The 23032-nt window shown below is 38.8% G+C and overlaps 1 protein-coding gene across 5 annotated transcripts in view; it reads right to left on the bottom strand.

The window, feature by feature from the left end:
• CEMIP2 (cell migration inducing hyaluronidase 2) overlaps positions 1 to 23032 on the bottom strand; it is a 76032-nt gene that overhangs the window by 3501 nt on the left and 49499 nt on the right. For all 5 annotated transcript variants that reach the window (XM_073228643.1, XM_073228644.1, XM_073228645.1 and 2 more), the window contains exons 17-23: positions 21517 to 21732; positions 17368 to 17576; positions 14123 to 14305; positions 11658 to 11877; positions 9281 to 9379; positions 5725 to 5879; positions 3412 to 3515 (exon numbers count right to left, since the gene is read on the bottom strand). In XM_073228643.1, coding sequence (XP_073084744.1) covers positions 3412 to 3515; positions 5725 to 5879; positions 9281 to 9379; positions 11658 to 11877; positions 14123 to 14305; positions 17368 to 17576; positions 21517 to 21732 — 1186 coding nt within the window. The remainder of the gene's footprint in view (positions 1 to 3411; positions 3516 to 5724; positions 5880 to 9280; positions 9380 to 11657; positions 11878 to 14122; positions 14306 to 17367; positions 17577 to 21516; positions 21733 to 23032) is intronic.

Raw genomic sequence — 23032 nt, forward strand, 5'->3', positions numbered from 1 at the left:
ACAATGGAAGGTATTAAAAACGATTAGATAGAAACTAGAGAAGAGGAATACAAAGAAGCTGAGGCACAGAGAGTAAAAAGGATATCTAAGAATGAAAGACTATTGAGAGAACTGTGTGACCAATCCAAATGGAACAATATTTGTATTATAAGGGTACCAGAAGAAGAAGAGAGAAAAAGAGATAGAAAGTGTCTTTGAGGGAGTAATTGGTGAAAACTTCCCCAATCTGGGGAAGGAGATAGTCTCTCAGGCCATGGAGATGCACAGATCTCCCAAAATAAGGAACCCAAGGAAGACAACACCAAGACATATAATATTAAAATGGCAAAGATAAAGGACAAGGACAGACTATTAAAAGCAGCCAGAGAGAGAAATAAGATCACATACAAAGGAAAGCCCATCAAGCTAACATCAGACTTCTCAGCAGAAACCTTACAGGCCAGAAGGGAGTGACATGATGTATTTAATGCAATTAAGCAGAAGGGTCTGGAACCAAGATTACTTTATCTGGCAAGATTATCATTTAAATTTGAAGGAGGGATTAAACAAGTTCCAGATAAGCAAAAGCTGAGAGAATTTCCTCCCACAAACTATCTCTACAATCTATTTTGGAGGGACTCCTATAAATGGAAGTGTTCCTAAGGTTTAATAGCTGTCACCAAAGGAATTAAAACCACAGTAAAGAAAGTAGAACAGCTAATTACTAATCAAATGCTAAATTAAATTATCCCCAAAGTCAATAAGGGATAGACAAAGTACAGAATATGATACCTAATATATAAAGAATATATAGGAAGAAAAAGGAGGAGCAAAAGAAAAGAACCCTTAGATTGTGTTTGTAATAGCATATTAAGTGAGTTAATTTAGACTTAGATAGTAACGAAGTTAACCTTGAACCTTTGGTAACCACGAATCTAAAGCCTGCAATGGCAATAAGTACATCAAAAAGATCATCCATCATGATCAAGTAGGATTTATTCCAGGGATGCAAGGTTGGTACAACATTCAAAAATCCATCATCAACCACCACATCAACAAAAAGAAGGACAAAAACCACATGATCATCTCCATAGACACTGAAAAAGCATTTGACAAAATTCAACAACCATTCATGATAAAAACTCTCAACAAAATCAGTATAGAGGGCAAGTACCTCAACATATAAAGGCCATATATGACAAACCCACAGCCAACATCATACTTAACAGCAAGAAGCTGAAAGGTTTTCCTTTAAGATTGGGAACAAGACAAGGATGCCTACTTTCCCCACTTCTATTCAACATAGTACTGGAAGTTCTAGCCACGGCAATCAGACAACACAAAGAAATAAAAGGCATCCAGATTGGCAAGGAAGAAGTTAAACTATCCTTGTTTCCAGGTGACATGATATTGTACATAAAAAACCCTAAAGAATCCACTCCAAAACTACTAGATCTACTATACAAAATTAATACACAGAAATCTGTGGCATTCCTATAGAATAACAATGAACTAGCAGAGAGAGAAATCAGGAAAACAATTGCATCAAAAAGAATAAAACACCTAGGAATAAACCTAACCAAGAAAGTGAAAGACCTATTCTCTGAAAACTACAAGACACTCATGAGAGAAACTGAAGAAGATACCAATAAATGGAAACATATCCCATGCTCATGGATAGGAAGATTTAATATTGTCAAAATGGTCATCCTGCCTAGAGCAATCTACAGATTCAATGCAATCCCTATCCAAATACCAACAGCATTCTTCAAGGAACTAGAGAAAATCATCCTATAACTCATATGGAATCACAAAAGACCTCAAATAGTCAAAGCAATCCTGAGAAGGAAGAATAAAGCTGGGGGAATTATGCTCCCCAACTTCAAGCTGTATTACATAGCCACAGTAATCAAGACAATTTGGTACTGGCACAAGAACAGAACCACAGACCAATAGAACAGACTAGAGAGCCCTGAAATAAACCCAAACATACATGGTCAATTAATATATGATAAAGGAGCCATGGACATACAATGGGAAAATGACAGCCTTTTCAACAGCTGGTGTTGACGAAACTGGACAGCTATATGCAAAAGAATGAACTGGATTATTGTTTCACCCCATACACAAAAGTAAACTTGAAATGGATTAAAGACTTGAATGTAAGTCATGAAACCGTAAAACTCTTAGAAGAAAACATAAACATCTCCTGAATATAAGCATGAGCAACTTCTTTCTGACTGCGTCTCCTTGAGAAAGGGAAACAAAAGCAAAAATGAATACATGGGACTATATCAAACTAAAAAGTTTCTGTATAGCAAAGGACACCATCAACATAACAAAAAGACATCCTACAGTATGGGAGAATATATTTGTAAATGACATATCTGATAAAGGGTTAACCTACAAAATATATAAAGAACTTACATGCATCAATACCCAAAAAGCAAATACCCGATTAACAAATGGGCAGAGGATATGAAGAAAGTTCTCCAAAGAAGAAATTCAGATGGCCAACAGACACATAAAAAGATGCTCCACATCACTAATCATCAGGGAAATGCAAATAAGAGCCACAATGATATATCACCTCACACCAGTAAGGATGGCCAGCATTGAAAAGACTAAGAACAACAAATGCTGGCGAGGATGCGGAGAAAGGGGAACCCTCCTATACTGCTGGTGGGAATGTAAGCTAGTTCAACCATTGTGGAAAGCAATATGGAGGTTCCTCAAAAAACTAAAAATAGAAATGCCATTTCACCTGGGAATCCCACTCCTTGGAATTTACCCAAAGAGTACAACTTCTCAGATTCAAAAAAACATATGCACCCCTATGTTTATTGCAGCACTTTTTACAATAGCCAAGAATTGGAAGCAACCTAAGTGTCCATCAGTAGATGAATGGATAACGAAGATGTGGTACATATACACAATGGAATATTATTCAGCCATAAGAAGAAAACAAATCCTACCATTTGCAACAACATGGATGGAGCTAGAGGGTATTATGCTCAGTGAAATAAGCCAAGCGGGGAAAGAGAAATACCAAATGATTTCACTCATTTGTGGAGTATAACAATGAAGCAAAACTGAAGGAACAAAATGGCAGCAGACTCACAGACTCAAAGAATGAACTAGTGGTTACCAAAGGGGAGGGGTGTGGGAGGGCAGGTGGGGAGGGAGGGAGAAGGGGATTGAGGGGTATTATGTTTAGTACACATGGTGTGGGAGATCACAGGAAAACAATGTAGCACAGAGAAAGCACATAGTGAATTGGTGGTGTCTTTCTGCACCAATGGGGACTTGATAGTATGGGTAAATGTACTGACCACATTGTTTTTTCATGTGAAACCTTCATAAGAGTGTATATCTATCATACCTTAATAAAAAATAAAAATAAATTTAAAAAAGTGTAACACAAATACAAACCTTTGTTATCAAGATAAACTGGTTTGGCTAATCCCAGAGGTACTAATGAATCTGAAATATTCAACTGCTTTATTTCTCCTCTTGTGATCAATAGAACAATTGACCTGTATGTAAAGATTAGAAAATCAGAGCAAATTTCAATAGGTTAGCATATATGAATTGAGTACCTTTTCGAACTTAATACAGCACAGAAATACAAGATAAAAGCAAGACTCAAAAAGGAGAAGAAAAAAAGTTTTTCAACCTGGCTATTATCAGTTACCACACCTCGGCTCCACCCAGACCTTATGTGGCTGTTACAAGAAGTCCCTAAATATATGGAAACCAAAGGTCATTCAGGTCAGCTGACACAGAGGACTGTTTGGGATGCAGTTCTTTCATGGAATAACTGGTAGAGGTTGTTGGTTTTCCTCGTTTCAGATGCTCTATTTACTTACATTCTATTATCTATTTATTAAATAAGTGGATAAACACCAATTCTAAAAAGAAATAAAATCTGTCCCCTGTGGTTTGTTTTAAATTGCCACCTTTGGTACGTAATCTATAACACATATACTTAGATCTGTGTGTGGATTCTTGATTCTCCAGATCTCTCTTCTCTGCCAATACTATGAAGATTTCAAGGTTTATTTTAGCATCTGATAAAATAGGCCTCTTATACTGTTCACAACATTTATTACTTTCCCCCATGTATTCTTCCAGATGAACTTCAGTATAAACTATCAAGAACAATAGAAAAGTAAGCTACTGGAACATTAATCGAAATATGTTAGATTTGTATCTTAATTTAGGTAGAGTGACATCTTCATAATATTAATTTCCCACCCAGGAACAGGGAGAATCTCTCCTTTTATTCAACCCTTGTATATCCTTTAGTAAAGTATTTATTTATTAAGGTAGCAATATATTTATTTAGTAAAGTATTTATTTTCTTAATATAGTAAAGTATTTCTTGACATTTCTTATTAGGATTCTTAAGTTTTAGGTAGGCATAAGATTTTTTGTTGTAGTCTTTCTAAAGCAGTAGTGTCAGAATTACTCAGGATAGTCCAGTGAGATCACTTACAAGTCCCTAGTCTCCCACTCCCATCTCCACATGCACCCAAGTGTCTCCCTAGATGTCACTGCGAGTTGCCCCATAACTTCTTAACACTTAAAAATACAACCTACAGAAAGAACAGTACTCCTAAAAGTATAGCACATAGAATTTTTGCAAACTCAACATACTTACCCACATGAAGAAGCAAAAGCTTTCCTTTGTCTCCATTCTAGAAACAACCTAGTGACTTTTTAGTAAGTTGGTTTTAACTCTTAAATCTATATGGTAACTTGCAGGACTATACCTCAATATCGTGGTGAGATTTATGCCCTGGATGGTTTTAGATGGAATTAGTGAGTGCATATGTTTTCAACATTAGGACAAATCTTCCAATCCTTTAAGAAAACTGAGGTCTTGGAAAAGAATTTCCTGCAAGTGTCTTAAACCAGGAGACAGAGATATATGTACACATTGACTGTTACATTCAAATAATGCAATGACTTTATGGATTTATTGAGATCTGGTTTTGTATTTTTGCAAAGACCATGTAAGGGGGGAGATGATTCAAAAGCTAAACAACTTTTCTCCCTGGGAAGCTTAAGTACTTTCCTAAGTGGCTTCACTTAATGAAAGCCTGTTTGTAAATCAATGTCTGCAGCACAGCCAAGAGGGCACACAAAGGAGCCTGAATCCATCTCCTCGCCTCCAGGTCTATGTGAGCCACCCACAAACAGGAAGGTTTTGCATATTGGGTTCTTCTTCAGAGACCAATAAGGAAAAACTAATCAGACTAAGAAACTCATCTACTTAAAAATCAATTTACTCCTTTCTAGTCACTTCTAAGTGACCCCAGTGATAACTTCATATGTTATACGCTGTCCTAGAGTTCTTCTCAAGTGGGACAGATGGTGGGGAAGGTAACGTTGTCTACAAAATTGCTTTAAAATGGTAATGTGCCTTCTGAGCCAATTGGGTGCACCATGGATCAACTAAATAAATAGTAAAAACTGGGATAGTAATGTTCCAAAATACTGAGCTTTTCTCCTAAGGACCTTCCCACCACTTACAAACTCTTCTAACATTCAAGCTTTCACTTATCAATGATAAACAGTTCAGACCACAGGGGCATTGAGCTGAGATGGGGAAGAAACAAACACCTTTCAAGAGCCCTAAATGCCCTCAGTAAAAGGATGGATAGACAAACCGAAGCTCAAAGTAACGCAGGTGTCCACTTTAAGGTGGCTTGTGCCTCTTACAGAGCAAGCTGCACCTACCTTGGAGGAATGCCTGTTTTTAAATGCGCCTCCATACGGCTGACATCAGCAAGAGAGAAAACCTTTTTTTCTGTCAACCGGAAGGGAACACTGCAGGCATCCACGACAAGGAGGAGGGCACCTATACTTCGGAAGGTAAAATCAGTGCCATTGACCTGAGAATACAAAAATGTTTTCTGCTGTCATCTCATTTCAATAACCCCAGAATGACCCATCTTTCCAAACCCTTCCCACTGTTTTTTAAACCCATGAATCAGATTTTATTTCCAGGATTCAAACCGCATATTCCATTTACTCTTTTTCTGCCAACACGGTGCCCGTGTTCTCATCGACTTTGCCTTGGCTGGTCTTGGCTTACTGGATGAGATGCTCTGAGCAAGGTGTGGCAGCCTGCTCTCAACTGTGCAGTATGACTCCTGCAGGTGGAAAGCCTTCATTTTTTTTTAATTGAAGTATCATTGACATATAATCTTAAATTGGTTCCAAATATACAACACAGCAGTTCAACAGTTACCCATATTAGTAAATCTCATCCCCACTAGTGCAGTTCCTATCTGTCAACATAGGAAGATGTTACAGAATCACCGAGTATACTCTGCATGCTGTACTACTATCCCCGTGGAAGGCCTTCATTTCTTACGCATACTCTCTCTCATCAGGGCCAAAGCATTCTAACTCAGGGATCAGGCACCAGCCTCAGTACTGCAGCTCCCATAGCTCACACTGCCACATTGGTTCAGAAAAAAAATCATGCCTTAACCCACATAACCCCCCCATTAGAGTTTAGGTTGGGGACATAGAGAAGCCAGACTGCCTCATCTTCCTTGTTCCACACAGAGCTCTCCTTTCAAATCGAAATGGAAAAGTGATAATTTTACTGGATTGAAGCCACAAGGTATTACTATATTTTGTTCACAATTATTGTGAGCTGAAATGCCCAGTCGTCCTCTTTAAATTAAAAAGTTTTGGACCTTTTCGAAAAGAAAGAACTGCAGACACATTCAAGAATCATTCATTCCTCAGCCGAAAACAAGGAAAATCACTACTAGGCCGAAAAATGATGCAACACTAATTTAAGCCATAGGCACTGTTTCTGTTTAAAATATATAAAACTATAAACTACTTTAAAAATTAACAAAGAACAAATGCTGTCATCTCTACACCTGTCCTTAATTGGGAAAACTATATTTAAATTTATTTCTAACTACCACTGGTCTCATAGGAATCAAAATGGCTTTCTAGCTGTGCTTAAATTGCTCTATCCAGAGAAAAATGCTGAAAATCTCTGAGGCAAAGTGCCATTTTATATTTTGAAAGACTAGAGGGATTCTCTTATTTTTTTTAAATCTTCTGAATACTTAAAATTGAGATGCATTCGAGGAAAAAATACATAATGATCCTCAACATACTCAGACTGTCCTGTGGAAAGGTATCCCCAAAAAACTTTTGCTTAAAGGAAATACAAAACTTCCTATACACACTAAAGCAATGCCATGTCCTGGCACAGATTCTTCAGGCAATTCATGTGACAAGTATGAGAAGTAAATATGACAAAAAGTGGTGTTCTATGACTTTTCTGGGGTTCCAAGCACGCGGGTACAGCAGTGGAGTCAAACAATGTCTTCAGATTCTCGTGCATAGCCTGACTGAGATTTTTGGGGGCAAAACAATACCTCTTTAATTATCAGGTGAACTAGTAGAGCAGGGAAATGCAGTGTTCACTTGCCTCCCTAACGCAATTGCCTGCCACCCGAACCCATGCCCACGGGCTGGATCAGGGTTTTCATGAAGCTGACTGCATTAATATGCTAAGGTAACAAATTTCATGCCCATAAAATTACATCATGACCATACAAAATGAAGAGTTACTAACGTAGGGTAATAGATTTAAGTATATACTTGAGAGGTCTTAAAGAGTTACATTTAAGTAGGAATATTCTCTTTATTTACAAATGTTGGTTAATAATTCCCCATTTCATCCTCCCCTCTAAAGACATTGTTACTTAAGAGTTTTAAGTTCTAGAGATGGATGGTGGTAATGGTTATACAACAATATGAATGTACTTCATACCTCTGAACTACACACTTAAAAATGGTTAAGATGGTGAATTTTATGTTTTGTATATTTTTTCATGTAATAGAAGAAACTGGGGGAAAAAAAGAATAAGATTTAATTTTGTGGGTTTGTGATTGTGTTGCCCACAGTCACATTTAACAAACTGAACACCTAGTGGAGAATGGGCAAAACAGGTGAGGGGATAAAGAGGTACAGACTTCTGATTATAAAATCTGTGAGTCACAGGGGTGTAAAGTATAGCGTGAGGAATGTAGTCAATAACACCATCATAACTTTGGTGACAGATGGTAACTAGACATACTGTGGTGAGTAATGTACATCAATGTCAAAGCACTATGATGTACCCCAAAACTAATATAATATTGTATGTCAACTATACTTCAATTGAAAAACAAAAACAAAGAAACTGAGCTCCTAAAGAACCACGTGAGACTGGGCCAGGCCCGGCTCAGTGTCAGCTGGATGGCTAGATACTGGCTATCCAAGAGCTCTTTATGTGGTGGCACTCAATTAACCTGGTTTCGGACAGGCCCCATGCCAAGAGCTAGTTACCCGTGGCTAGCTTGGCTCTTAGCCCAAATTCTAGTGTTGACACACAGACTCAGGCCTATAGAGTGGATCCTTGAGCAACACAGGTTTGAACTGCATGGGTCCATTAAACACAGATTTTTTTCAGTAAATATATTGGACAATATTTTCGATATCTGTGACAATTTGAAAAATTATTTTCTCTACTCGAGCTTATTTAATGGTAAGAATACAGTGTATAACACATAAAAAAATACAAAACATGTGTTGATCAGCTGTTTATGTTATCAGTAAGGCTTCCAGTCAACAGCAGGCTATTAGCAGTGAAGGTTTTGAGGGATCAAAAGTTCTATTTGGGTCTTTGACTGCCCTGGGGAGGGCTGGTGCCCCTAATGTCACATTGGTTAAAGGTCAACTTTCTAAGTGGGTTACACTGGGAAAAGACAACTAACACATTGTGCCTTCACCTTCTTCACCTAAAACAGTGAGAGCCAGGCAACCTCAAAACGAAAGGCCAAGGAGATTTCAAACCTTTCATTTCCCATATATTAAACAAAAAATGTGGGAGCTTCTTTTATGTCTCGAAAACTAAAGTTAAACAGTTTCTACATGTTGATTGTCAGTGGCAATTATGTATTAACTAAAAATGCCTTTTCCCTAACAGAAATGACATCTGGGTGACCTGTAACACTGTTAGTGAGTGAAAGTAATGTGAACAAATCATAATGTTCACCTAAGTAATCAATGAACACAACATACTGAGAAAAAAACTATAATAAATTTACTTAAAAATGCAAATGGTTTGAGGTTTTTATTCCTCTACTGTACTGCTTGTCACCAGTAACCAAAATGTGATTACAAACCATTGACTGTTACCAAAAATAACTCACGCCCCCAGGGGGAAGGTCAAAGCAAGAAGCTGAGGCAGTGCACACGCTGGACGGTACTCACAGAGATAACGGACAGGTCTCCCCGCTGTATCTCTGCTTTATTGGGTGACTTGAATTGCACGGGGAGGTAGCTTGTATGAGGATCGCTAGTAAACACCACCTAAATAGGGAAGAAGTTCCACATTTGTGTCAACTGCATCTTCCTCCAAATGGAAGCTTCAAAATAAACTCAACTATGTCAAACCCAGTGGGTGGTTTGTTTGTCGTTTTTTTCCCCGAACTTTCTGTACATATTTCATGACCTGGAATTCTATCTTTTGGGTAAAGGCTTAACCTGAGAAGTGTATGGTCCTCATTATATGGAACAATCCCAGTTTCAAAATCAATGTTGTCTCTTGTTAATAAAATCAGTTCTACAAAGGACTGAATAAATGAGTCTTACATTTAAACCTTAGTAAATATCTTAGGCAAAAATAGTCACAAATCTTTTAAAGATCCTTTCCAGGCCAGTTATCCTGAGTTGGGACTCAGTCACTCCCACTGGGACTGAGTAAAGAAGCATGAATGACAAGAATCATCCTGCGTGTAAGCTTAGAGTGAGCAAACTTGGGTATTACCAGGTCTAAATTCATCTGCCTGACCTGCAAAGTGCCCCAGAGATTGAGCCACACCTCAAGACAGGCCTTTACTTCCCACTGTTCTATCACATTCAACAGGTGAGTTTTGAATTGCCTCGCTTTCCCACACTTCGCCTTTGCCAATGCAAAAGTTTCCTCCCCATGAATGCCCTTCCCTGTTTCCTTCTATGCCTCCATATCATTCCCCATCTCCCAATCTCACCTCCTCTCTCCTCGCTAAAGGCTCTCTACTCATTCAAAAAGCACTTTTAACTCATATTACAATTTCGCACTTAAAGTATATGTCCTTGTAAACTGACGTCAATAACTTTATTACAAGGGCCAATAATCATCACGAAACTAAACATTCAGAAGCTGGACATTTCCTTGAAGTTTTAGGTTTGAGGTAAAAAATACATGTGAATTTTCCTACTTACTCCTAATATACACGTGTTTGTTCTTGATATTCAAAGCAAAATTTCCCCTCAAATTTCCAAATAAAAGTGTTGCTCCCACAGGATTCAAATACTTCGCAAATGCAACAAGTTCACTAATCAATACAATTTTCAAAAAAATGAATTCCAATCAATGTCCTAAGCACAAAGAATAAAGAATGCTAAACATGAATTCATGGAACTGTTTAATAAGACAAGCCTAGAAGATTTCCAATGATGATTATTTTATAAATTATAATTGGTATTATAAATTATATAAAGTCTTTTCAGTAATGAAGGGCTTTAGCAAATTCAGCTTGTGAATTAAGCTAGAGAATTTACTTCCCCACAAAGAATATCTAAAAAATGTCACTTTAACAGTCAAAACATTGCATGGACAGGGAAGGACCCATATAACTTTGTCTACATGGTTTGTTTTTTAGTTTTAGCTGAATTGGAGAACAGAGGTGGCCCCAAGATATGAGAGACAGAAACTGATAGTAAGTTGCCATAAAAAAAGATACTTATAACAGGAATTGTAACTCTACCTTCCTCTCCCTGCTCTGACTGCCACCAATGGGCAGGAACAATCGAGAAAAATGTCTGAATCAGTAGGACTGGAGCAGGGCCCAAGAATTTTTTCGCAAGTTCCCAGGTGCAGCTGATGCTGCCAGTCCAGAAACCATACTTTGAGAACCATTTCCCTTATAACCCACACTTGTTTGTGTAAAGATTAATTATTAACCAGGGCAGTATTAACCCTATATTCCTTTTTCACCTGGAATTGGTCTGACTTCCTTTGGAAACCCCATGTTCAACTTTAGCGCCTATTTTGGATTTATTTATATTGCCATGTTTTCTCAAGACCCAGAAGGAAACCATCTAATGAAGACAATGATAGGAAAAGCAATTGACTTCCAGCCAGAGTTAGAATTTGTACCTTTAATTACAGGTAAATATAATAGCACATGCTTCGAAATTAAGAGTGGCTTTCCACCCATTAAAAAATATAGAAAAATACTTATTGACAGAATGAGATTTCTTTTTTGAAAAGGCAGCTCATATGAAAGTTATCTCCTTTTAGGTCACTGACATATAAACCCAATAGCACTACTGCTACCGAGTCACATCTGAGAGAGAAAAGATGAGGACCAATAAATCCATAGTCATCCACAGCAAACTGACATATCTCAGGGGGAAGGTACATTTATTATAAATTTGGTTTGCTTCTTATGAGCACCACATTCTAGAATGGGCCAAAATTCAAGAGAAATCACACAGTATTTATAAATTGGCAACAGAGACATTTCAAAGAAAACTGTGCCTATTGTGAAGAAATCTTTTTGACTTTTTCTCTCAGGCTACAGCCTATTTTCCCCTCTTTTACCTGGCGGCTCCCACAGCCTTGACAGAGTCCCTTGAGCATGGATGGCATCTGCTTGAGTGCTGACGGCTTTCTGTAAAACTGGGGATATGCTTTGGCCATGCAGTTACTGATGTCTTTTGAGTCTGTTGCTGCCTGGATCTTGACTCTTTCGCATCCCTGAGATGAACAGTAACTGTGGCCATCCCTGTGGCTTTTGGCTTTGAGATACAAAAACAGCAACCTGCACAAAACAGAAACCAATCCGTGGGGTATCAGACTGACTTTCAAAGACTTAGAAAAATTCTTCAAGTCAACTCATGGCCAAAGGGGACATTCCTTCAATAAAGTTAACGTTTCCTTAAGAGAAAAATAAATTACAAAACTAATAAAGCTGTCCCTCTTTCCATTTTCTTAAGGTCCTAAGTCAAATGTAGTGAATTCAGGAAATATTTTGATGACCGGATTCCGTTGTTCCGGAAGGCATTGAAGTTGAATGCTGATTTGAATTAGTTCAATGGGTTATATAGGAGGATGGAACTTAGCCTGGCTCAAAAATTCCTTGGAAAACTTTGTACTGAGTTTAGAATTTGGTAAATTAGTGAGGATTAGTTAAGTTTGGTGTTGGTTTATAAATCATTTTGATTTAAGGCACAAAATTGGAATAATAAAAGCAGAAACTGTGCTTTGTTTGACTAAGGCCAAGATATGGTTTCAAACCAACCCCTGTGATGTTTACTAAGAGCAGATGGGCCTAGGTTCCTTCGGTCTGTACTCCGATCAAAAGCAAGTGGAATGAACAGCCCCCTCCCCTACCCTGAATCACTCTCTGATTGCCAACATGAATGGAAAAGTAACTGCCAGGCAACAGTGCAACATCGGTCAGCAAACCTACTCCTTCTAAACCGAAGTCAGGATTTTAAAGGACTTCGTAAAATGTGATGGATTACTGGGGACCCAGAATTCACATTTTAATATGAGGCAAATGAACCATATACAGTCGCAATTATAAGGTAAAAATCAGCCATTGTCCCAACATCCAGTAATTCCAACACACATACATGAGGACTAATGGGGACCTGATTAGGCACGGGTCTTCTGATATATAGTTAAAATAATCAGAATGAATAGAATTAAAAAGAATTAGAACCTTAAAATCTGAGAGATTCTAGGAATACTCAGATCAAGAAATATTTATGATCTTTTTTACACATTTAATCATTCATTTGTGATCAACAGACTGTCCTTACGAATTTCGGTGTCCAATTTACTTTTGCAGACAGTCAACTGGGAACGTGGGAAATCTGTTATCTATAGACTAAGAGTCCAAGTAGGTTAGTAAAGTCTTGAAAATCGGAGACAATTATGATAAGAAAAGACTTAAGTTGATCACATTGGCTGCTGCAGAGGCCCTGGAGGGCAAAGGAGTTGCATCTTATTCAAAACCCAACAAGGCACTTGGCTGAACCCCAACCATTCCCCCAATCACACTTGCCACCCTTCTTCTCAGCCTGAACTTCTGTCTTACCCAAAACATGCCATGCTTTGTTCTTCTACACCTCCATGCATTTAATTTAACCAGACTGTTCTTGGGATACCTTATCCATCTATTTTCCCATTTCCTCCTACTCATTCCTCAAGAGTTCACCCCAGTATCACCCTTTCAGGATGTCACTGGTCACCCTAGGCCGAACTTCAAGGTTACCTCAAAAGGCACACTGAATATCCCACTATAGGACTTAACAGCATTTAAACCTTTCACTAATTACTTGCTTTTCATGCCCACACCCTTCCATGGTTTGTGAATTCACAGAAGAAATGCCTCTTAGTACTTTTACACAACCTGGACAGTGGCATATAGTAGAAATGTCAACTTAGGGAATGGATACAGAAGGAGCATGCTACTTGCTGGAAGAGTACAGGAGATGGAGCCTACCATAACCCAAAGGCTGAAAGACTGTAATTGGACAAAAGCAGTCAAAGCCAACAGGACCCCAGGTGAACAGGATTAGAATTAAAAAGTAGAAAGACACAGCCTAGAGAAAGTTGAAAGCAAATATGCCATGGTTGTAACAGTGAATTTTTTTTTTCAAACTCAAGGTCAGCTTGAGTGACAAGCCTTTAAGGAAGAAAAAATGAGCTTTCATTGAAATATGAACCATATCACGTAACCAATCCTCTTTAGAGTTGTTACGGAAAAATAACTTTTTAATTTTCAGTTGTGCCTACCAGGTCTTTATTGACAAGGGTAATTTCTCTCTAAATAGCCTTAATAGTATAATACAGCAAACATCTTCACTTGATTCCATAATTACAAGTGATTCTACTTCTCAAAACCTCCGATAGTGATGAGCAGAGAATTACCCACATTAGCTACTTTCTCAACAGCTGTCACATCATAACCTATTCAGAGTTAGGCTGAAGAACTAGTAATTTCACCATTAAAGAAAAACAGCAATAACTCTCATTCACTGGTTGCACTGAATTACCCCGTGCCGGAGTCAAAATAGAATTTCCTCTCAGACTGTTTCCTCTGCAATTCTTCTAGTGATCCCACGGGCTCGTACTCTTCCATTCTGGATAACGAGCCATTATGCCGCTGTAAAAAGCCAAAAGTGACCTGAAAACTTGTGTTTGATGGATAGCAGAGGCCAACTCGAATCCAGTCGTCCCTATAAAAGAGAGATAATAAACAAATGAATTCCCACTTCAGCCAATGTATTTTGAGTTTTACAGCATATGACATTTTAGCCAGCATTTTCTCCTCCTGTAATTTCTGTGTACAGAGCCCCTAACAGTGGAAGTCCAGAACCCTGACATACTAACGAACCATCTACCTTTATATGTTACCCAAATTTCTCTTATCAATATATTTACAGTAATATGGCTTACAGAAAGTGTGTTGATTTCAAAGGACTTCAGGGAATGTGAATAGAACTTGGGTAAAATGTCCTTAGACACCATGAGCAGATAATAAAATTCGGAGATGAGTGAGTTTGAGTGCACTCAGATGGAACACTAACAGACTCACAGTAGAAGTCTGCACTGGTAAAATCTGTCCAAAGAATTATTTTGTTCCTAAATATATGGTTATACTTTATATTAGGATAAATACCTAGTGGTAAAATTGCTTGCTATAGACGTATAAGTATTTTTAAAGCTTTTTGATGCATATTATACCAAGCTCTCATTACCAAATTATTTTTTCTTACCTAATGTCCTTAGATATAAAATTAATACTTTTTGATAACCATTAAAAATAGTTCTCCCTTTTCTGTCATCTGCTTTTTGGGGAACATTTTTTAAATTGTGACTAAAATACATATAACACAAAAAGTAACATTTTAGCCATTTTTAACCATATAGTTCAGTGGCATTAAGTACACTCAAGAGGTTGTGCAACATTCACCATTATCCATTTCTAGATCTTTTTACCCATTCTAAAGAATTTTAAACACTATGCAACAAGGTCTTACAATTTTCACACAGGTTTCAGCCAGTAACCCCACTAAAGAATAACTAGAAATGCTGACAAGATATGTATAAGAAAAGATATTCTATGCGGTATAATTTATAACAGTCAAAAGGGGGAGGGATAGGAGAAAGTCAACCTAAATGTTCATGGGGGAAGGGAGTAAATTAAATAAATTCTGGAATATTTTTATGCTCCAAAAACACCTGAGGGTGGAGAGAGAGGAGAACACCATAAATGTTTAAAATGCCTTTGATTAGAATTATAGATAATTTTAATTTTCTTTATGTTTTCCTATATTTTCCTTACTTTGTGTAATGAGTAAGTACAGCTTTTAAAAGTTTTACAGTGTTACTTTCAGAAGTGACACAATTACAAAATCTATGACCCCTTTATGGTTATATTAAGTTGCAGGGAAAAAGTTATCCATCTCCTCTGCTTGCCGCTACCCATGATGCAATTACTACAAACTTTCAGCTAATGGAACAAGGAAAGTTTGACTAATTTTTTAAACTTCTGGATACAGCCTTTTTTCACTTTAAAATTTTTTTATTTACTCAGTATTTGCTCAAAAGTTAAGTGTGATCTTACAGAACACTGTACACCATTTGGCTGTAATATCTCACCTCAGCTTCAGCTAAGTTTTTAGATCACTGATCACTCTGACATTTCTCCTGAGTCCTCTTCAAACACCGTTTCTTTCTTTCCTTGACTTCTCTGCAGCTCACAGGAGTGATAATACCAGATTGGTTTTTAGAAAACTCACCCTGGACACAATGTGTACTAAGGAAACTGGAGGTGGGGAGACCACATAGGATCCAGGCAAGAGATGATAATGCCTGGAACTCAGCCACAGAGCAGTGTGGGTGGGAAGAAGCAGAGGGTTTTGAACAACACTAAGGAGACAGAACCAACAGGGTTTTGTTCAGTGATGGGATAGAGAGATGAGGAAAGAGTCAAGGATGAGTCCTGGGATCTGGGACTTGGTGGACACAGTCCATGGGAGTGTGCTTCTCCAGCTGGGTTAGAGAAGCAGCAGCCAGTGTCCCAGGAAAACAGTGGTGATTCGGTTTAGAGCTAACACCGAAGTGCCAGAGTCCTAACACCTCAGAGTAAGGGCACCCACTGACGTTCACCGATCCTGAGAAGTGACCTACTGAGAGCAGAATTCCTGCATGTTCTCTGTCCACCTCTGTTCATTTCAGTTGGGTGCTTTAAGAGTTCTAGCAATCCACAGCTTATGACCAGCCAAGCGAACAAGCTGTTGCAGTATTTCAGACACATACCTGCCTAGTTTCATGGCATCCGAGGGGTAAGGCATCACACTTACCTAGGCTGGTTACCTCTGCCACCTTTCAAAACAGTCCCATCCATTCTTTAGCATGTCATCTTCTGTCACCTCCCCTGCCACACTCTATGCTGCCATCCCAGGGAGTCCACCACTCCCTGAGCAGAACCGGCCCCTCCCCAACTATTTTTTCTGTGACAAGACCAATCACTTAGTGTAACCTGGCCCAACACCCCTAGGCAAAGTCATCGCTCTATCCTTTGTCCACTAAAACAGCAGCAGTTTATCAACTTTCTTAAATTTTTTCTACCTCTATACTGTGAGCTACTGAAGGCCAAGTGCTTTTCTCATTCATCTTTATATCAACTGGCACACAGTAAACACTTGAATAAATTCACGTAAAAATATAGCCTTCAGTTGAAAGTAATATTATTAGGACAGACAATTGAGAAATTAAGAAGGGACGGAAAGATGCTTTCGGTAAGGGCGGCAAATACCTGACATTCGTGCCACAATCCTTCTACCTTTTGCCCCTCACCGAGGTTACTAATCAATTGCACCACCCTCTTCTGTCAAGTCTAAACTTGGCCGCAAAAATATTTGTTTCCCAGGTGACCAAGCATTCAGTTGGAACACCAGATAAAACTTCATCCACTCCCAGCATTCCTTTAATGGGGAATTCCTTTAATAAGGAATTAAAGTATTCAGCAGACTGTGTTAAAAACTATTGTTAAATGGGTTTCTGCACACAATACCCTGACTAGAGAGAAAATGAAATGCGTTTAAAATGACTGGATTCAATCTGCATAATCTCTCAATTCCATCACCATGAAATACAACAGCTTCATCCATTAAGAGGATCAAAGTACATGAAACTGGCATCCTTTGCTTCTAACAAAGGAGGTATGTTTTTATTTTTCTCCACTAAATTACTACTTGCTCAACTATTTGAAATAACAGTAAGAGAAACATACTTGTTGAAGTTTATGAGGTACAGAAAAGCAGTCCTCGGTGCCGGCCCATTCCAGTGGATGGTGTAGCCCTTTTCCAGCATGATCACGGGCTGGTACTGGGGGAAGGCTGCCTTCTGGTTAATGCCGCGGAGCACCATAGGGTAGGATGGATATTCGTCTCGCGTGATGGTCATAGTCAGATTCTGAGTGCTCCACGTCTGCACATAGACCTTCAAAAAATCATTAATAATTAAAGGAAAGTGAGTGAAAATTTAAGTAGCTAAACAAACACTTCCAGCACAAGTTTAGTGTCTCTACTCTCAAAAGACAGTTTCTGTGATCTGTGCCAGACCGAATGAGTGGCAGCCAGCCTCATCCTAAACTGCACTAACAATGGAGCCTACTTAAACTGCAGTGGTAAAAACAGACCCTGCATTCTGCTAGCCAAAAACTTCCATCATCCCTTCCACCACCACGGGCCAGCTTACTCAGTAGCACAGGAAACCTGTGTGGCTTATTCAGCTTGTCAAAGAACTCCCTCCATGTGAGGAAGGCACATACAATACATTAGTAAATGAATGTGAAAACTGATACACCCTCTAGTCAAATCTAAGAGACTTTCCTTTAAAACACAAGAGATGGAAAATTTAAATATCTCAGAGCTTGGCAATTTTCCACAACCTACATCAGCCCAAGAAGAGTTGTTTTTCACCCAAAAAAAAAAAGGTTATAAAGCACTCTGCAAAAGCTGGAAAAACATATTACACTGAGACAAATTTGGAAGTCCTCAACTGCTTCCAGGGGTATCAAAGCCCCTTGCTGTGCCAAAACAAGACCTTCCCCAAACACATCCTCTGAAAAACAAACCTCAGAACAATTTCCTAAAACAAATCAGTATCCTGTAACACAATTCCCCAGAAGTATTAACACATCTGCAGGATCACATTTAATCCACAATTACTGCTCTATTTCTCTTTGTCATTTCTAGTTTTATCCCTATTCATTCCTCAGTTATACATCCTCTGAGGCAGGAAATCTTAACTCTCATTCATGCTGAACAATTTTGACATACTCTTCTCTCTACTGATACCACTTAAAGATTTAAAATAAAAAGACAGGAAATACTTATAGTTTGAGATTACTGATTATCTTTATTGAAATATACAAATATTTCATATATGTTATAATTCATGTATTTATTACTTAAATATGTTTCTATTTAAATACATATAATTAAACACAGCTTATATATAACATATAATAGGTTGTATATCTCCTGCATTCTTCCAAATCAAATAGTGGCACATGTAACCTTATTTCTCCTTATGTTACCACCTTTCTTTCTGAGCACCACTATCTGTTGGGTCAGCAAAGAGCAGACATTCCATTAAAATACATTTATAAGTAGATAATGATTATTCTATTTGAGTCCACTTGCCTCATTTCTATCTTTTGCCTGAAAACATACTGTATTATACATTAGCTAAGCTAAGTAACAGCAAATGGCCACAGACCTGGGCTCCTGGCCCAAAACTCAAATTCTTAGGAGAAAAATTTTGACCTGTGCTCCTACTATTCCCAGGACCTCTTGGGAAGCATTAGATGGCTTATTTCTTCAGTTTCAAATAAGAATGTAGTAGCTACTCTACTTTTACAAGTAGAAGGATCAGGTTGACATTCTCAAATACATTAGAAATCCAAAGAGTTTACTGACACATTTATAATTATTTTTAAAATGTAAACTTCACTGTGAGCACACACTGCTTTCAGACAAACACACATGCACAGGGCTGGCAAGAAGTTTAACTAAAAGTGTAGCTACCGAAGGACCAAAAGCTTCTTACTTCTGTTTCTGTTTTATTCTAATTCTAGCATTTCTATGCTTCCTAGGTATTGATGGGTCAACTTAATTTTAGGGGGCAATTCTGATGAAGAATAAAATGAGAGGAAAAAAGTCACATTTTAAACCACACTCTTGTCTTCTTTACTTTATTATACAATTAATTTTCCATCCTTACCTTGTTCCTCCCAGAACTTAAGCAACTTTTTTTTTTGCCTCATGGATTGAGAAATCCCACAACAAATGAGCTATTACTCTATTAAAATAAATCAGAAAATTCTCTCCAATCTTTACCCCTCTTAAGACATGTGTCTTGTCTATAGATAAGAATCTTAAGAATCATAGATAGCATCAGTCATGAGTCAGAAGAAGTCAGAAGAGCAATGGAGAACTGCTCCAAGAAGCTCTGTGGGTAAAACTGTAACATTTCCAGAGTATCTCGGCTGGCTTTAGTGCATTTGCATATCCTCAGGGATGAAGAGAAGTTCATCTCCATGTCAGCGGGTAAACCTGGGCAACCGAGGGCGTGTCTGAACCTGAGAGTTTAAACGTCTTCAGGAGCAGAGGAGAGAGAAGGCCCTGGACTGCAGTTTGTAAGCAATAAATGGGTTTTAGTTTTTATTTCTCCCTTTGGCTGATTTTGGTTTTTAGAGGTATTGTGCCCCAGGATTTCCTCTCCCCAGACTTACAAGCTCCCACTCTGGAAGGCTTAGGTGGTAGAAACCACATACAACTCAAGGGGCTCAAGAAGGCGAAAATCAGCAGTCCGTGAGCACACCCTTAACAGGCAAAGTAGCCAGAGCTTTGCAGAGGGGTTACACGACAGGACTGGTCCTTCCCCAGAAAGACCCACCCTGTAGGTGAGAGCATTTAGCAGTGAATCAGTGAGGGCAGGTACTTTGCAGCCTTTAGGACTATCAGAGCCTATTTCCCCCTGGAAGATTCTTTGCTTTTCCCCTAAAGCTTCCCTCCACACTCTACCTTTTCCCTTTATTCCTTTGATGTCTATTATTAAATCCTACCATTTAATTATCTAAAATCTGGAAATAAATTCCTGCTCCCTTCCTCATTCTGGGCAACTGGTACCTCCATCCTGCAGCCTCTTGCATCCAAGCATCACTACTAAAACCATCTTTGCACTGAAGGAATGAAACAGCAGCAGACTCACAGACTCCAAGAAGGGTCAGATTAGCAGTTACCAAAGGGAAGGGGTAGGGAGGGTGGATAAGAGAGAGGGAGAAGGGGATTAAGGGGCATTATAATTAGCACTCACAGTATAGGTAGTTCACAGGGAAGGCAGTACAGCATGGAGAAGTAGTGACTCTGTGGCATCTTACTACACTGATGGACAGTGACTGCAATGGGGCACGTGGGGGGGACTTGGTAATATGGGTGAATGCAGTAACCACAATGTTGCTTATGTGAAACCTTTATTAAGATTGTATATCCACGATACCTTAATAAAAATAAATACATAAAACCATCTTTGCAACTGAGAACTTCCTCCTCAACTAATGCTAATTGCAGCAAAGAAGCACTTCATACGTGCCAGGCTATAGGCTAAATGCTTTACATATATTCATACACACTATCTTCAAAACAGCTTTGTATGAGAAGAACTAGTGTTATCTTTGTGCACAGGCACAAAGTAGTTAATTAACTAACCCACCTCATACTTAGGGAGATGAAGCCAGGATTCAAACCCAGGCAGCCCGGCTCCAACTTCTGTGCTCTTAACACACTGCTACCCCTACTAGTAGGCATCCAGTTGGTAGATGCAGCCTGGCTTAATGTTTTTGATCACCTTCATATTTTCCCAGATATTATGCATATTTGAAGAATTTCCTTGGATTCTTTCCTTGTTCCCTCATTTCCAGTTCCCAGCTCTGTCTCCGGGAACATCTCACTTTGCATGGGACCTACTGACATTCTGCCTCAAAAGTCAGATTTCCTGATTTAGTAGAGATAATGACCCTGAAATCAAAGAATAAAACTCCCTCTCAATGGGCACTGTCGTGGGACAGCAAGAAAACCTGGCCTACAACAAAGGAAATATGGATTTTCCACCCAACTATATTCCAACCATATTTAACCAAGTATCACCTCACTTGGACTCACTTTTCTACTTGTTAAATTGGTTTGCAGTAAGGGAGCTTTAAATAAAATTCTATGTCCATGATTCCTAATGAACTTTTTCTTTCTTTTTTCTCCCCCTAAAGAAAAACCTTTGGAAAGCATCAGTCATATTGGAGAGCAGAAGAGTACTCCTCACAGAAGCAGTATATCAGGAGCTGTTAAGGAATCAGGCACTGCAATGCATTGTGACCTACCTGGGCATAGTTCCCACTGCAGACCACTGCATTCCATTTGGTAACGTTTACACAGCTTGGATGGCGGATCAGGAAGTTGTCCATTCTTCCAACATAAGCATCCTTGTATCCTGTCACAGAGCCATCAATGTCATGGAAAATAGAGTTCTTATCACCATCCAGCTCACAATCTTCAAACCAGGGCCCTGGCTTTCCAAAGAAGACATTCAGAGAGACCTGGTACAGTGAAAAACAAGAGCATCACAAATGAGGGCTCCTGCCATCTTAGCCAGCATCCCGTGCAAGGACCCAGCTGCATATCCACTGTAACAGCTTTAAGGTTTGAGCAGTTTTGTCCCAGTTCATAGCTTTCAACTACAGCTACTAGTCAACAAAAGTTTCTGATTATTGGAAACATGAATCCCCCAAGCCTTGTGGAATTCAAGTAGCAAATATTCAACTTCATCTTTGGTGTTTTCCTTTCATTCCACTTAAAAACTATTGCCTGTTCTCCTGACAAAACTAATCTGTGGCAGGAGAAATCAGAACAGTTGTGGGAAGGCACCATGCAGTCCTATGTATTTGTTAAAAATTATAGACTCTACGCTTCAGATCTATGCAGTTCCCTGTAGGCAATTTATACCTCAGTTAAATAAAAATCTATTCCAAGTTCTATCTTCTGAGCTAGTTAATCATTTTATTTTGCTCCAATGCTTTATTTACTTGTTCAGATGACCCCCCCAACCAAGAAATAAACACAGTTCTAAACTCATCTTGGTATGACTGGGTGACCACTGAACTCACCAGAACTTGCTGAAAAGTGTATGTTACTTTCTCTCTCCTTAGCACAGACCAAGCCCAGCTCAGTAATGTTCGTGTCAGGTAGAGTTCATTTAAAGCCTTTACTGAACACACAGTACACAGCTGCAAAGCAGCGGCAGGTGACATGTTTTATAGTCTTCAGCTGCTTCTTATTAGCGGGAAATTATTAATGTTATTCAGACCATGCAGATACACCTCTAAAATGTTTTTATGCACTCATCACCCTGGGAAGTTTTAAAGTCAACTGAATATCTAAATGATAAGCAACTCCATGGAAAATTAGTGGGTAATGTTTGGGACAAGTGACTCTAGGTTCTTAGCACTAGACTTTTTTCTCTTCTAACTTGTACATCCTCTGGCTAAACCTAAGAGAAGTTTAGGGCACATTTTCTACCTTTTTAGGTAGAACCAATCTGGCAAATTGTCCCCTTTATGAACTGTTCCCAGAGTATTGCCACCATAAGGAACTGAGGAAACACTCAGTGTAAACAAGCATGGATAGAATTCTAGAACTCCACGACAAACGCACACCTACCACATAGTCTTTCAGTATGCCCATGTCAGTGGTCACTGAACCCCATGCACAGGATGTCCGTGCAGGCAGTAAGCAGACGGCCAACCTCCACACTGGAGGGCTGATCAAGAGTCATCCTATTTCTTTATGTGGGATGCTCCCTACTAGTGCAGCCCCTCCTCTTCCCCTGGGGTCAGGCGG

The sequence above is a fragment of the Manis javanica genome, chromosome 2 (assembly GCF_040802235.1).
Source record: "Manis javanica isolate MJ-LG chromosome 2, MJ_LKY, whole genome shotgun sequence".
In the NCBI taxonomy this organism is placed as follows: Eukaryota; Metazoa; Chordata; class Mammalia; order Pholidota; family Manidae; genus Manis; species Manis javanica.